Raw genomic sequence first — 16,239 nt, forward strand, 5'->3', positions numbered from 1 at the left:
GCCTGTAATCCCAGAACTTTGGGAGGCAAAGGTGGGGGGATCACTTGAGCCCAGGAGTTCAAGACCGGCCAAGGCAACATGACAAAACCCCGTACCTACAAAAAATACGAAAATTAGCTGGGTGTGGTGGCACGTGCCTGTATAGTCCCAGCTACTCAGGAGGCTGAGGTGGAGGATGGTTTGAGCCTAGAAGGTGGAGGGTGCAGTGAGTCAAGACTGCACCACTGCACTCCCGTCTGGGTGACAAAGCCAGACTCTGCCTCAAAAAAAATAAAAATAAAATAAAAAGCAGAAGCCAGGTGCAGTGGCTCACGCCTGTAATCCCAGCACATTGGGAGTCCAAGGCAGGCGGATCATGAGGTCAGGAGTTCGAGACCAGCCTCACCAACATGGTGAAACTCTGTCTCTACTAAAAGTATAAAAATTAGCTGGGTGTGGTGGTACGTGCCTATAATCCCAGCTACTGGGGAGGCTAAGGCAGGAGAATGGCTTAAACCCAGGAGGCGGAGGTTACAGTGAGCCAAGATTGCACCACTGCACTCCACCCTGGGTGACAGACCAAGACCCCATCAAAAATAAGATAAAATAAAAAAGCAGATTAAAGACCCCATACAGTAGAGCCCAGGGTTGAGAACCACACTGCCTAGGCTGGCACTGTGGCTGTCACTTACTAAGGGGGGAAACAAAAAGCTTTCTTCTCAGTGCATCAGTTTCCTCATCTGTAAGGTGGGAAGGATAACACAAGGTCTAAATTTGAGGACTGAATTTTGCTTAGAACAAAGCAAAACTGACATAGGGAAAACGCTAAAAAAAAAAAATTTGTTTTAAAAGAAAAAGAAACAGCCATTATCTTATGATCTAAATGTTGCTTAAAAGAAAAAGATGTCCATTTTGAAATAATGATGTAGAGGCATTTTAAAAGTCATCTTGGGTAGAGAAGGGATTGGAATAAGTTCATGTTTTACCCATCACAACTATAATAAGCATATATTTATAGTATATATCAGCAGAAAAAGATATTTCCATTTAAAAATAATATTCAGAATTTGATTTTTAAGCATAGCTCGAAATACAGTGTAGTAACTGAATTTCCTTTTTAAGTGGATTAATAGCTGTCTATAAACCTTTATCTGGAATTTATGGGCCAGGTGTGCTTTAGAATTCGTATTTTTCAGGTTTTAGAAAAGAAATACAGAAGCGATGTCATGGAAGATGGTGGGGTAGGATGCTCCAAGCATCAGTCCCTCCACCAAAGCAGCTATTGAACTAGCAGCACCTGTCAGAATCAACCATTTGGGAACTCTGGAGACTAATGAAAGCCTTGTGGTGTCCTGGGGAGTCTAAAAGAAGAAAGAGGCTGGGAAATCTGGGTGAATTTCAGCATTTGCATAGCAGCCACCATCCCCTAGATCCAATCCCGCAGCAGATAGCCATGGGAACTACCGTTATATGAATTTCTCCTCAAACATTAAAATAACAAATACCAAAAAACAAAGAAATACAGTGTGGGTGCAATACATAATATCCCCAGCAAGACCCACGGCAACACTTGGAATCAAAAGTATTAGTGTTTCTGCCACAGAACTTAGGACTATTCGCAAGTACAATTAAAAAACTATGTCTACATAAAACATATATATATAAATATAAATAATAAATATAGTATATACAAATAGCCTCATGTACATTTAGTTCAAGTTTTGCTAACCATAAAGTCAGATAAGATCATGACCTAGGGTAGGAAACGATGTGTCATACTGTCAACTGCTGTGGGTGGAGTTGTGTCCTCTAAAACAGTACGTTGAAGTCCCAGTCCCTGTGAATGTGACCTTATTGGAAATAGGGCCTTTGAAGATATAATTAAGATGCCAGTTAAGGTGAGGTTATAGTGGAGAAGGGTGGGCCCTTGATCCAATATGACCCTATCCTTTAAAGAGGCACTGAGGCACACACACGGAGGAAAATGCCATGTGAAGACACAGACAGAGGGAAGACAGCCATGTGACCCCAGAGGCAGAGACTGGAGTGATGTCGCTGTAATCCAAAAAATATCCAAGGAGTGCCTGAAACCACCAGAAGCTGGAGGAGCCAGCATGGCCCGTCTTGCTGATGCCTGGACTTGGGACTTACAGCCTCAAGAAACATAAGAAAATAAATTCCTTGTTTTAAGCCACCTAGTTGGTGGCACTTTGTTACAGCATCCCAGGGAAACCTATACGCTAACTAACCAAAGTACTATTGAATCCATAGCTCAAACTATTTTTCAAATTTCAATTTATGATCTCTTCACTAAGAAAATTCCCGTTTTGACACATCATTGACTACATTGGGTCATTTTATTCAGTAAAAAAATCTTATATGATACAGATTTCACCTCCTTTTCAATTATATTTGTTGGATTGACTGAAAATGTTTCAGATTGCTTAGATGGTTTTAAAGATAAAACTGAATCACTGCATATTTTCTCCCAATTTACAGACCCAAACGTACCTGAGTTTTTCCAAGGCACTTTCTCGTTCAGTGCGAAGTTTAACTAAAGATGCGTTCTCAGCTTTAAACTTTTCTATTTCTGTCTCCAGTTCAGTAATTTTGTCTCTCAAAACCTGGGATCCAGCATTGTCGCCTATAAAATAGGCCATAAATACTGAACTTTGCAAAAGGGCTTACAGCAGCAAAAACACTAGCTAGCTAGTAACACTAAGAGCCAAGAATATGGCAAACATCTGTGCCATTAAAATGCATTCGAAACAATGCCTCACATATGAAAAGGAAAAAAAATTAAAGCTAACTTTCCTGAGGAAACCAGTGCAAATTTATGAAAGAATTAATCAACCTCAAAAGAGTATCGACTTGACAAGGAATCAACATGATACATAAAAAGAAATCATTCAAAACCATTTCTTAAAAGCCAATACATAGAAATAGTTTAAGAACATGAGTAAGTAATCCACAAGAGATCTAATGGGCTAATCAACACCAAAAGCAAAGTTCATCCCCTACTACTAATCAAATAAATGCTAATTAAGATTTTTTCTCTTTATCAAATTTGCTATTTAAAATGTAAAATAGCCAGTGCTTCTGTCCTGCAATTCAAATAAGCATTTTATCCATTAGTACTTTTTTAGAAAATAAATGTGATCCACAAGGCTAAAGGAATGAGGCAAGTTATACTTCTCTGTCATATTAAAAATACATAGGAAAAATGATGGGAAGGAAATATCCCAAAATGGCATAGCCGTTACTTTTGGGTAGCTAAGTTTGTAAATATGTTTACTTCTATACTTTTTAAGCTTCCAAACTTTCTACAAAAAAAATGTTACTTTTAAAATCAGAATTTTAAAAAAATAACGTGATAATTTATATTTCAAAGCGCCTATGCTATGCTAGTCAATTGGAGTTTATAATATAATATAATATAATGGAAAGGAACCTTCCAGTGTAAGTTTAAAAAGTCCATTACATCAACTGAAATACTAAACATCCATTAAATGGAATGAGGTAGATGTGTGTATGTGTTAGAACAATCTTCAAAATTTATCATAAGCAAGGTGCAAGACAGTATCCAAAAAGCATATTTTCATTTGTTTAGAAAAGTAATTATATACCAGCTCACACATATGCTTTTATATGCACGGCCTCTTTAGAATACACAAATGAAATGGTAATGCTGGTACTTCTAGGAAGGGGGACTTGGACCTGGTCTGGGGAAGAAAGGAAACGTAGGAGCTTTGATCTTATCTCACTTTATCAAAATGTAATTGATTTTAAAGTCTTCAGAAAGTCAAAATGAAGTTTAAGTTTGAAAAATCTGAAAGGACAATTCAACTGAATCTCTTACACTAGTGACTATTACATTTTATAGACACACAAATCAGATTTTTTCAAATCACCCATCAATTTGACTTCTATTGAGGAGTTGTTAGGATTGTAAGCATTCTGACAGCATTGATAAATGTTAAATTTCTAACATTCTGATATATATTTTATAATGCTCTGACTCACCAGGTGGTTTGTCTTGACTTCTGTTTAACTTGGGTTCACTTCCCAAGTGTGAATCTGACTTTGGTTTTGGTTTCAAGGAAGGAAAGAGTTTGCTCATCAGCTCCGACGTAGGAGGAGGACTTCCGCTCATTCTAGATTTGCTCAAGTCTTCTCCCTTCTTGACTGGTGCAATCTTCCTTCTTACTGTTTTGTCCAGGATGCCTACTTCGTTATTAGGGTAGCACGTCTGCGGCGTCCCGTAACTAGATTCATTCCCAAGAATAACATCATGATTACACAAATTCTCCTCAAGGTCAGTCCAAGTTCTTTCATCATCAAAGTCCATTTTACTCATACTTAGGGATGAGGATCTTGAGGGCTCAGACACTTGATGTTTTCTGCTTTCTATGATAGACTCATCGCTACTGTAATCTTTATCAGACAAATCCAGATCAACATCTCTCCTTTTATCTTCTTGAGTCCCGGTGTCCCTAAAAGGCCCCTTACTGTCACAGACTTGTGGGCTATCCTCTCTGCTGCTGAAGCCCCTTTCTCTATCTTCAGTCGATGGTTTTATGGTAACATCAAGCTGTTCCTCAGAGGCAGTGCTACTGTCACTGTTCATAACACCTTCATTGTCACCTGCAATCCATTCAGTTTGATTTTCAGAAGTGCTCTTTTGGAAGGCTTTCCTACTGATTTTACAAGGCTGTTCCCTCGATTCATCAGCTGAGGACGATGAACGGTTTTGTTTGGGTGTGACCTCACACTCACTCTCCTTCTCACGTGCAGCGTGGGCCAAATCCTCACTGCGGTTACACCGACGGACGGGACCTGCCGGATTTGTCTTCTGCGGCACAGCTTTGACAGGGGTGGAAGACATCCGGTGACCTTTGCGGATCTCTTGATCCCTTTCTAAGATTTTCAGTACAAATGAGGAATTACTAGAAAATGATATTTCATCAGCAGCTTGTTCTAAAAACAAAAATTCATTTAATTCCAAATTTTCCTTTTCCTTTTCTCGTTCCCAAGTCTCTAACGTTTTCTGAAGAGAAACGTCAAGAGAAGATTCCGAGTCTTTCACGGTCTCCCTGACACAGCTCTTAGAAGCCAGGCGGCTGGCCGGCCCTGTTGAAAGAGGACGTCTGTCTTTATCTGGTGTCTCATTCCACCCTGTACAGCCAGTATCGCAAGGTTTTGGACGCTCAGGTACATTTTCTTTATTATTAGATGTAACTTTTTTTTCAAATTTGATCTGGTCTCTAAATTGCCCATCATGTTTCTTCCCCGTCTGTACTTTCAACCCTGATGGAGACAGACTTTTCCTGTTATTACACTTCAGCATTTTTGGCTTCTGACTGATGGTGACAGAACCCCTCCTGGTTCTAGCTTTGTTGTCCTTTTTAAGGGTAGGGTTCTCTGCATACAGTTCTTTATTTATGAGAGCGGTTTTCCGCTGGAGTTGCTGTCTATCCATTTTAAATAGAGGCTGGTCCTCAGAAGTGCTCTGGGCAGTCACTAGTTTACTTTCTTTCCCTTTCTGAAACTTAGATTTAGCATTAGTAAATCTGGCTAAACCTTCTCCTCGTTTTAAAAATGGTTGTTTTGGTTTTGCTTTGATTGGCAATGGTCCTTCTGCTTCCTAAAATAAAAGAATATTTGAATTAATTTTGGTATGTCCAAGTCATCTGAAAGTTATTTTTAAAACAAATTAGATAAATCTCTAAAGCCTCAGAATGATTTAATCAAAGGAGCGCAATTGCTAACCCTCAGCTGTTTTTGCTTCAGTTCTTGCTCTTCCAACCGAATTTGTTCTTCTAAGTAGTCTTCAAAGGTCTGTTTCCTTTCTCTAATAGCAGCTTTAATGGGCCTAATTAGAAACACAAAGTTATTGAACATGCAAATCATGATGTGTGAGTATTTGACACTTAGTGTGCCTGGTATGGAAACCCTAGACTACAGGGAGAACTAACCTTTCCCAAAAGCAGTGCTTCCCTTTGAGAATCTAATGAAAGCCACAGCCCTTCTCCACCCCTTAAATATAAGAATACACAACACTCTCCATGTGACTTGGGAGCCCTAAGAACGCTTCTGAAGTCCATCTATCCATTATAGATTAATATGTGGAATAACATATTCATCAAATAATTTTAAAATGTATTTGAAAAATAGATTACTAACTATGCATTTTTTTAAACTAAGAAAGGCCCTTAATGTGAGTAGAGCATAATCAGAAAAGTCGTTTTGTCCATATCGTATTGAAAATTTTGAAATATATTTTTAAAATAATCAACCTAATATTTAAAAGATAAAATACTTTAAATTTGCCATATTTTAAAATTCTATCACTGATTATGCAATTATAAATAAGTGACACCAAAAGGGAGATGCCGACACTTAATTTTTCCCTTTTCCAAAAATAGGATTTAACTATTTGAGAGAAGATTGATTTTATTCAGATGTTTCTCTTAAGTGAAAAAGCTTTGACAATACAATGTCAAAGCAGTTTAACTGACATATCTCCCCAACCTCCTTTGTTGTTCACAGTACATAACAGGTTGTATCTTTAACCTTAAAAGTACAGTCAAACAAAAACAAGAAGAGTATGTATCTTTCAAACACGGAAAGTGTTCCGTAACAAAGGCCAGCTATTGTACTAAATAGTCACATTTGCCACTTTCAACATGAACATATCTACCTTTCTTCAACATTAGCCACTTCTGAGGAATTGTCACGTTTTTTAAAGTTCTTATCATTCGCTTCCTGAATCTGTTCCGTCATTTTCTCCCAACATGATAAAATACTTTCTCCTAAGATAAAAATTAGGAACAATTTAGCTCAAGAAAAGCATATTAATGTCTTAAAACATGAGAATTTTAAAGTTACTATGCTAAGATATTTTTATTAAAAGTAATGTACGTCAAAGATTTTACAACACTCAAGGAATTCTTTAATATAATTAAATAATTTGAGACCAGCCTGGCCAACACGGCAAAACCCTGTCTCTAGAAAAAAGATACAAAAATTAGGCAGGCGTGGTGGTACACACCTGTAATTGCAGCTACTTGGGAGGCTGAGAGTGAGCAGAGGTTGCAGTAAGCTGAGATGGTGCACTGCACTCCTGCCTAGGTGACAGAGCAAGACCCTGTCTCAAAAATAAAAATAAAATAAAATAAAGGCACTTGACATTCTTCAAAAGGTTAATGTCATGAGAAAAAGAAGTGTGGGCTTCTCTAGTGATAAAAAGACTAAAGAGTAATAAGAATCAAACATAATATATGAACTTGACTGGATATGCATAAATTTGATTGGTTCCTTTAAAAAAAAGCACCTTTACTCAAGCCTGTAATCCCAGCACTTTGGGAGGCCGAGGCGGGTGGATCACGAGGTCAAGAGATCGAGACCATCCTGGTCAACATGGTGAAACCCCGTCTCTACTAAAAATACAAAAAAAAGCTGGGCATGGTGGCGCGTGCCTGTAATCCCAGCTACTCAGGAGGCTGAGGCAGGAGAATTGCCTGAACCCAAGAGGCGGAGGTTGTGGTGAGCCGAGATCGCGCCATTGCACTCCAGCCTGGGTAACAAGAACGAAATTCCGTCTCAAAAAAAAAAAAAAAAAAAAAGCACCCTTAAAAGACATTTTGGGATAACTGGGAGAATTCCAAAATGAACTTGAATATTAAGGAATTATAACTAATTTCCTTAGATATAATAATAGCACTGTGGTTATACTTGATGCATACGGAAATATTTGGAATGAAGTAACATACTGGTAAGTATATCAGTAATCAATGCAGTGGTCTTTCAACTTTTCTAGATGTTTGAAATTTTCCAAAATAAAAGGCTAGGGAAGCATATTGTATAAAAAGGAAGAAAAATACATTTGAGCTTTCCATACCAAGGAATTAATCCTAAATTAGGAACAAGGCATTATGGCTGGGTGCAGTGACTCAGATCTGTAATCCCAGCACTTTGGGAGGCCAAGGCAGGCAGATTACTTGAGGCCAGGAGTTTGAGACAAGCCTGGGGAACCTGGTGAAACTCCATCTCTACTAAAAATACACAAAATGATCTGGGCATGGTGGTGCATGCCTGTAATCCCAACTACTTGGATGGCTGAGACATGAGAATCACTTGAACCCTAGAGGCAGAAGTTGCAGTGAGCTGAGATCATGCCACTGCACTCCAGCCTGGGCAACAGAGCAATACTCTGTCTCCAAAGAAAGGCCACAGGGGACAAAAAAAAAAAAAAAAAAAAAAAACAGAAAGAGCTGGCAGGGCAGCACGTGCCTAGAAAGAGCTGGCAGGGCAGCACGTGCCTATAGTCCCAGCTACTTGGGAGACTGAGGGGGCACAGATTGTTTGTGCCCAGGAGTTTGAGTCCAGCCTGAGCAGCACAGCAAGACTCTATCTCTGAAAAATAATTTTTAAAGAAAAACCACAGAAAAGCCTTATCTTAGGACAACTTAGTAACACTATGAGTGAAGTAGAGAGAAACATAAGTGGCTCACCTGTAGGATGGTTACTGTTTTCTTCTTTTAAATGGTTTTTTCCCACAGGTGCTTCTTGATACTGTGCCTCAGAAAATAAATTAGGAGAAGCACTTTTTGAAGTTAAAACAAAATCTTCATGAGCAGTTCTACAGAAGTTGCCTTGTTCATGGGATAAAATGTTGGAGGCGTATGTTTCTTCCTGGGCTGGGTCCGGGTAGATGTATGATGGGAAGCAGCATGTGGTTCTCTCTCCAGTGGTGGCATTTCCTGGATATCTGTGCTTCTGGCTCTGATCATCAGGCAGTAAACTCAAACCTTAAATTAAGAAAGCAAAGCTGATGACTTCCTTCAACATTTTGTCTTTTCTCCCCAGGAGTGATCCCACCCCACAAAGGTTTCTCCACAGTGACAAAAGTATTTTTTCCCTTTCTTAGGATGTGGTATTTAACAAAACCATGAAACTTGACTGATTGATTGATTGACTGATTGTTTGAGACAGTTTCACTCTGTCACCCAGGCTGAAGTGCAGTGGTGCAATCTCGGCTCACTGCAACCTCCACCTCTCGGGTTCGAGTGATTCTCACGCTTCAGCCTCCTGAGTAGCAGGGATTACAGACGCCCACTACCATGCTGGGGTAATTTTTTGTATTTTTAGTAGAAATGGGTTTCGCTATGTTGCCCAGGCTGGTCTCAAACTCCTGAGCTCTGGCAATCTGCCCACTTCGGCTTCTCCAAATGCTAGAGTTACAGGTGTGAGCCACCAAGCCCGGTCAAAATCATGAAACTTTTAAATTCCAAAGTGACTTTCATATAGTTTTAAATGAGAGTATATTTAGACACTGCTTCCGTGCAGATGGCACAGGCATGGCAGAGCTGCAGCTGCCTAACTCCTGTTCCACGTGTGAGAACATGCAGGTGTCAACTCTGCAGCCCTGCAATCAGCACGTCAGACCCGGAGCACCCACACAGACAGTGATGCGAGTGACCTGAGCTGTTCCCTAGTTACCAAAAGCTGCCCTTTAGAATTTTGGTATCATTGGGTGATGGAAGCTGAATTTTCCTTTTTGTACTCTTCTCTAGTTTTTCTTTTCTTTTTTCGATACAAAGTCTCACTCCCTCTGTTGCCCAGGCTGGAGTGCAGTGGCAAAACCTCAGCTCACTGCAACCACTACCTCCCGGGTTCAAGCGATTCTCCTGCCTCAGCCGCCTGAGTACTTGGGACGATAGGCACATGCTACCACGCCCAGCTAATTTTTGTATTTTGAGTAGAGACGAGGTCTCACCATGTTGGCCAGGCTGGTGTTGAACTCCTGACCTGAAGTGATCCACCTGCCTCGTCCTCCCAAAGTGCTGGGATTACAGGCGTGAACTACCGTGCCTGGCCCTTTTCCCTAGTTTCTAAACATCCTGTTATTTTTTGTCTGTTCTGCTTCTTAAGTCTCTGCTTTTGAATTAACCCAGTAAACACAGAGGAGGTTCTTCTCTCCATCTCTAAGCCGCACTTCTGAAAGGGCACTGGCATGCTAGCCAGCCTGCAGCTGTGCCAGCAGGAATCCTCCTGGATTGTCTCACCTAAATATGGAAGTGAAGATACATGAGAAGTGCTTTAGATAACAGCCACTGCCACCTATCACTTATCTACCGCATCCTAGCCCACCAAAAAAAAAAGAAAGAAAGAAAAAGAAAAAAGGCAGGACCTCACTGAACATCAGCTTCAACCTTCCTTCTTCCTAGCAACCGCTCCCCTAATCTAAACATTTCTGACCGACAGTCATCCCACTTCAGCCTGAAGTGGTCTTTGATGAAAGTAATATCCTAAAGCACTGTTCTCAGTCTTGGGGCATCTACTACTAGGTCAAAATTACTTTCACAAAATATGCACTGATGGTGCAAATGCAAAATAAAAAACTCCTGGTGCCTTCTTCAAAGCAGGACAGCAGCACCCAGAGTCCCAATAGCTGTTGTTTGTCAGCACCACGCACTCATAGTTTTAAAAAAATGTTTTGGCTGGGTGCAGTGGCTCACATCTGTAATCCCAGCACTTTGGGAGGTAGAGGCAGGTGGATCACAAGGTCAAGAGATCGAGCCCATCCTGGCCAACATGGTGAAACCCCATCTCTACTAAAAATACAAAAATTAGCTGGGCATGTTGGCATGTGCCTGTAGTCCCAGCTACTTGGGAGGCTAGGGCAGGAGAACTGCTTGAACCCAGGAGGTGGAGGTTGCAGTGAGCCAAGATCGCGCCACTGCACTCCAGCTTGGGCAATAGAGACTCCGTCTAAAAAAAAAAAAGTTTTACCTAAGAATGCCCTGGCTGGACATGGTGACATGCCTGTAATCCCAGCACTTTGGGAGGCCAATGTAGGAGGATCACCTGAGGCCAGGAGTTCAAGACCACCATGAATAACATGGGGAAACCCTGTCTCTATTAAAAATACAAAAAATTAGCCAAGTATGGTGGTGCATGCCTGTAGTCTTAGCTACTCGGGAGGCTGAGGCAAGAGAATTGCTTGAACCCAGGGGGCGGAGGTTGCAGTGAGTTGAGATTGCACCATTGCACTCCAGCCTGGGCAACAGAGTGACACTCTGTCTTAAAAAAAAGTCCTTATAAAGTAGCAACAACTATGAATTTTATTAAATCTCGACTCTTAAGTACATGTCTTTTGAACATTCTGTGGGACAAAAGGGGAAGTATGCACAAATTGCCTCTGCTCCAAAATGGCATTCAGGAAACCATTCAGGGAACACCATTTTTACTTGAAAGCATGAATGACAAACTATGATTATTTAAATCTGGGTATCTGGCAGGCATTTTCTCAAAAAAGAAACAAGTAAGCCAGTCACTTCAAAGAAAATGACAGTCACCTGTCGCCAATGATAAAATCTGACCTTTCAAATAAAAATTAGAATTTTGCAAAGCATGTCCACCACCATAAGCTTGAAAGCTGTATTAGCAATACTTCAAGACCGTTTAGATGTGATTGGTGCTAATATTAATGAATGCCATTTTTGATACTGTTTGTATGATGAAATATGTCAACATTTTGAAGACCTACATAATTCAGTGAACCACTATTTTCCAAATGACCAGTGCACCAAAAACAAGCACCACAAAAAATTCATTCAAAATGTCAAGATATCCAATATATTTGTATTATATTTTAATGTAAGTGTATAAAAAGTTCATTAAGATGGTTTTAGATTCCATACGGCAAATAACTGCTATAAAATGACCACTTGTTAAGGTGCAATACCAAAGAGTAACCACAATTATCTGAAAAAGCTATTAAAATACTCCTCTTTTCCAATTATATATCCATGTGAAGCTGAATTTTTTCACATAACATAGAATGCAAAAGTAGATATGAAAATCAGCTGAGTTCTTTCAAGCCCAAATTTAAAGTTTCAAAAATAAAAATGCCATTCTTCTTTTATGTTTTAGAAAAGAAACATTCATTTCAAAATGTTATTTTTATAACATGTAATTGGTTTATTATCATTTTAAGGAAATTAATTTTTAAATGTCTCAGTTTTAATTTATTTTCTTTTTTTTTTTTGAGACAGGGTCTCACTCTGCCATCCAGGCTGGAATGTACTGAATGTACTGGCACAATCTCGGCTCACTGCAATCTCTGCCTCCTGGGTTCAAATGATTCTTGTGCCTCAGTCTCCTGAGTAGCTGGGATTACAGGAGTGTGCCACCACACTCAACTAATTTTTTATATTTTTAGTACAGACGGGGTTTCGCCGTGTTGGCCAGGCTGGTCTTGAACTCCAGACCTCAGGTGATCCGCCTGCCTTGGGCTCCCAGAGTGCTGGGATTACAGGCGTGGGTATCACTGTGTTGGCCGGGCTGGTCTTGAACTCCAGACGTCAGGTGATCCGCCTGCCTTGGGCTGCCAAAGTAGTGGGATTACAGGCGTGAGCAACCATGTCCGGCTTGTTTGAATTTCTAATACGGTAAGTTATTGATAAACACAGCCCATATAACAAAAGTTCTTTGGGGTCCTCAAAAATTTGATAATGCTAAGGGGTCCTGAGACCAAAATATTTGAAAACCACTGCCCCAAAGCAAACTGCTCTATGACTGAATAAAGCTAGTTCTTCTGTAAATAACTTTGAAATCAGCTTCCCTGTCATTCTGCCATAGTGCTGGTTCTACCTCTAAAAGTATCACAGCTGTTTTTTTTTCTCTTGAGATGAGTCTCACGCTGTCTCCCGGCAGGAGTGCAGTGGTACAATCTCCGCTCACTGCAACCTCTGCTTCCCAGATTCAAGCAATTCTGCCTCAGCCTCCCGAGTGTTGGGATTACAGATGCCTGCTACCACACCCAGCTAATTTTTTTTTGTATTTTTAGTAGAGATAGGGTTTCACCATGTTGGCCAGGCTAGTCTCGAACTCCTAACCTTGTGATCCAACCGCCTTGTCCTCCCAAAGTGCTGGGATTACAGGCGTGAGCCACCACGCCCAGCCAACTTGCTACAATTTCTCATGACCACACTCCACCCAATCCCTACACCCAGCCTCCCTCACTTGCCAAGTCTTTTTTTCCTTGTATTCCCAATGCCCAGCACAATCTCGGAGCAGAACAGTGCTTTCCCGAGTCGGTAAAGTATATTTCTTAAAAGTAGCACCAAGAAGCAAGCACGTGGCTCCAACCTCAGTTTTTCAAACTGTGAGACACAATCCATAATAATTTTATCATCAGATGCAGCATTTTAAAAAATGATACAGAATTAGAATAAACAAGATAGAAAATGTCCTTACTACATGCCAGGAACGCCAATAAGGACTGATGACATGAAACTGCTTTGTCATTAGAAGTCATGATTTTAAACATTTTTACTACTACAGAGTGTCATCAAGAAATTTTCAAATCACTGCTCCAGGTCACATTTCCAGTTTTCTTTCCTGATTAGCACACAGTGCTTTCTGTTAACTGATGGGTCACACTAGCACAATTAAGTATCTTTGGTGTGGTTCTTCAGTTGAACAGAGTGGCTTCTAAATATACCTTATGACACCCAACAGTTTTCATTCATCAGGCAGGAGTTGGATACCAGTAGTAGCTCTAGGCCAAATCTGGCTTTTCTTCTACTGAACCTTTTTTAGGGGAACAGGGTCTCACTCTGTTGCCCAGGTTGGAATGCAGTGGTGCCATTATAGCTCACTGCTGCAGCCTCAAATTACTGGGCTCAAACAATCCTCCCACCTCAGTCTCCAGAGTAGCTAGGACTACAAGCATGGACCACAGCACCCAGCTCATTTTTTTTTAAGGAATAAACATGAATGCCTTACAGTAGGGCATGCGCACACCAGAATGCCACAGCTCCTTCTTGTTCCAGTTATATTACACCTCTACCATTTCACCTTGCCTTCCTGGCCCTTAAACAAACTGGAGTTCGTAACATATGATACAGGAAGTTAGAAATAACCTATCAAACACATACAGGTCAGAAATGTATGTAACTATTTCTCATTGTACTGAGGCCCTGTGTAGGCAAAGCATACCTGGAAGTGTGCACTGCCCAGACACCATGGTGAGCAGCTTCTCCTGTTCCTCCATGAGTTTTTGTAGTTGCTCCAACTGTTGCCTCTTCAATTGTTCCTGCTGCTTCTGTTGTACTTCTTTCAGCTTTTATTTTTAATATAAAATTAATTTCATTAAATCAACTTTACATTTCTTCATGGACCCCTTGTTCCCTTAATTCCTTCCATCTCCCTCCTCCTATCTTCCCTGGTAAGAAGTTTTAGAGAGGGATTCCTAGAGAGGGATTCCTAGGTAACTAAATTGGCTACTAAAAATCTAAAACTCAAATCCTTACAAAGGAAATAATATCAACTATCTCAACTAAGAACACGAAAAAGCCATATAAATCCTTTGACTGTTAAAATAGGATGGTATCAGTACATCCACTATTTTCCCCTAATACTTGATCAAACATTTCTTACTTTTTGCCAAATGAGGTAACAACTTAAAGTTATCGTAAGTGCTATAGTTATATCTTTATATTAAACATACTTTAATGTTTCACATTAGACAAAGGGCAAAATCTGGTATTCTGAGGATTTCAGAGTGAAGGGGAAAAAACAAGACGACCTAGAACACGTGACTTTATTACTTAAATAGAAACCTGCAACGACATAAATTCACAGTAGGCCAAATCCTATTGTACCTGTTCAAGTTTTTTAAAAAGCGGGTCTTTATAAGCCACTTCTTTGACTTCACTTGCAACATCTGGGATGAAGTCATTTTTGTTTTCTTCCTGGAGTCCAGGAGCATTGTGACATGCCACTATCTGTAGTCCCTTTTTAATGAAAGGAAAGCCTGTATGGGTTTCAGATTTATCTGACTGTGGTCTGTAAGGGCTGTTTGACTCTGACTTCTGTTCTTCATGAAGTGAATCTTCTTCACTTATAAAGGTGAAGCTATCAGAAAAATGTGTGCCTTTAATAGGAAAGCTGGTAGAAATGTCCACAGCTGCTCGCTTCTCTTCATCTGCTTCCAAAATAGGAAATCCACGATTTAATATGACCCCAGCCCGAGAAGGACTGGTCATCCACTGGGTTAGGAAGTTCTGCCCACTGTTTAACTCTGAAGAGGTTGGCATCGGGAATATCTTAGTCCAATGACACTATTATATTTAAATAATGAAGAAACTAGAAGAGCTGTTGATTTCCAACACCTATAGACAAAGATAGTCAACAAAATGTGTTAGTTAGAGCCATTACATGTCTTACCCAAAATGAGCCCAAACCTCAACCCAGCACAAAAATGTCCTCGATATTTCATATACAAAAGACCTTAACTAGCAAAGCAATTGGGCATTAAGCTACAATTTTTAAGTCTTAAAAATAACCAAATTGAGTAGATCAAAAACCTAAGATCCTTTTTGACCTAACCATTCAATTACTAATGATTTTATGCAAGTGCTAGATTAGTTCAACTCAACTATGGAAGATAAAATACCTTTTAAGTTATTCACTTATGGGGAAAAAAAGCCACTATCAGATATTACCACACTAAGCACTTTCCTGCTTTTGGCCCTAGTCTAACATTGCTTCTTTGTCCTAGTTCTAGAACAAAAGTCACCAGCACTACCCGTGGCTTTACCTGGCACTGTTTCACCTGTCCCTTCCTTGTCCATCTCCCTTTCAACACCTTGCCCACCAGATAGCCCCTCATCGGTATTCCTAGAGGTAAAATAATGACATCACTCTTCTAGCACTCATCTCATTAGTGGTATTTTGCTTTTATGTTCGTTACCAATCCATGGAGTTCCTTGAAGATATCTGTATATTCACTACTGCCAAGCACCATGCCTGGCAGATAGGAGAAATGTAATTCTTATGGCATGAGACAATAAAAATTATATTGGCTTATGCCATAACTCTGTATATCAGACTTTAAAATTGGCCAAATTCCTACTGTAACTTTGCCACTGTGTGATAGATAAACAGAGAAGATAAGCTTTTCCTCTGTGTGTATCTGATTTGACTCAACTAACATTTATTGACTTCTTACTCTGTGCCAGACATTGTTTTCTGCTCTGGGTACACAACAGTTCATAAATCAGAGTCTAGTGGGGAACACGCACACAGAAATTATACAGTATGTTAATTAGTAATAAGTGCAAAGGGGAAAAATAATAAGCCATGTGGGAAAAGGAGGTTGCAAGTTTAGGCAGGGTCCTCATTTAGAAGGTAAAATTAAGGATCAGGGGAAGGAGAAGGCGCAAGTTGTGCGGCTGTCAGGGGCAGGGT

The 16,239-nt window shown here is 40.1% G+C and overlaps 1 protein-coding gene across 3 annotated transcripts in view; it reads right to left on the reverse strand.

Moving 5' to 3' along the window:
* LOC105704901 (centromere protein J) overlaps positions 1–16,239 on the reverse strand; it is a 43,059-nt gene that overhangs the window by 18,606 nt on the left and 8,214 nt on the right. For 2 of the 3 annotated variants that reach the window (XM_064373502.1, XM_064373503.1), the window contains exons 2-8: positions 14,652–15,161; positions 13,987–14,110; positions 8,493–8,789; positions 6,680–6,791; positions 5,749–5,851; positions 4,003–5,623; positions 2,491–2,623 (exon numbers count right to left, since the gene is read on the reverse strand). In XM_064373502.1, coding sequence (XP_064229572.1) covers positions 2,491–2,623; positions 4,003–5,623; positions 5,749–5,851; positions 6,680–6,791; positions 8,493–8,789; positions 13,987–14,110; positions 14,652–15,086 — 2,825 coding nt within the window. In that variant the 5' untranslated portion in view covers positions 15,087–15,161. The remainder of the gene's footprint in view (positions 1–2,490; positions 2,624–4,002; positions 5,624–5,748; positions 5,852–6,679; positions 6,792–8,492; positions 8,790–13,986; positions 14,111–14,651; positions 15,162–16,239) is intronic. The other variant, XM_064373505.1, reaches the window with a different exon arrangement.

This window comes from Aotus nancymaae, unplaced genomic scaffold, assembly GCF_030222135.1.
Source record: "Aotus nancymaae isolate 86718 unplaced genomic scaffold, 86718_ANA_hifiasm-v0.15.2.pri h1tg000009l, whole genome shotgun sequence".
Lineage (NCBI taxonomy): Eukaryota > Metazoa > Chordata > Mammalia > Primates > Aotidae > Aotus > Aotus nancymaae.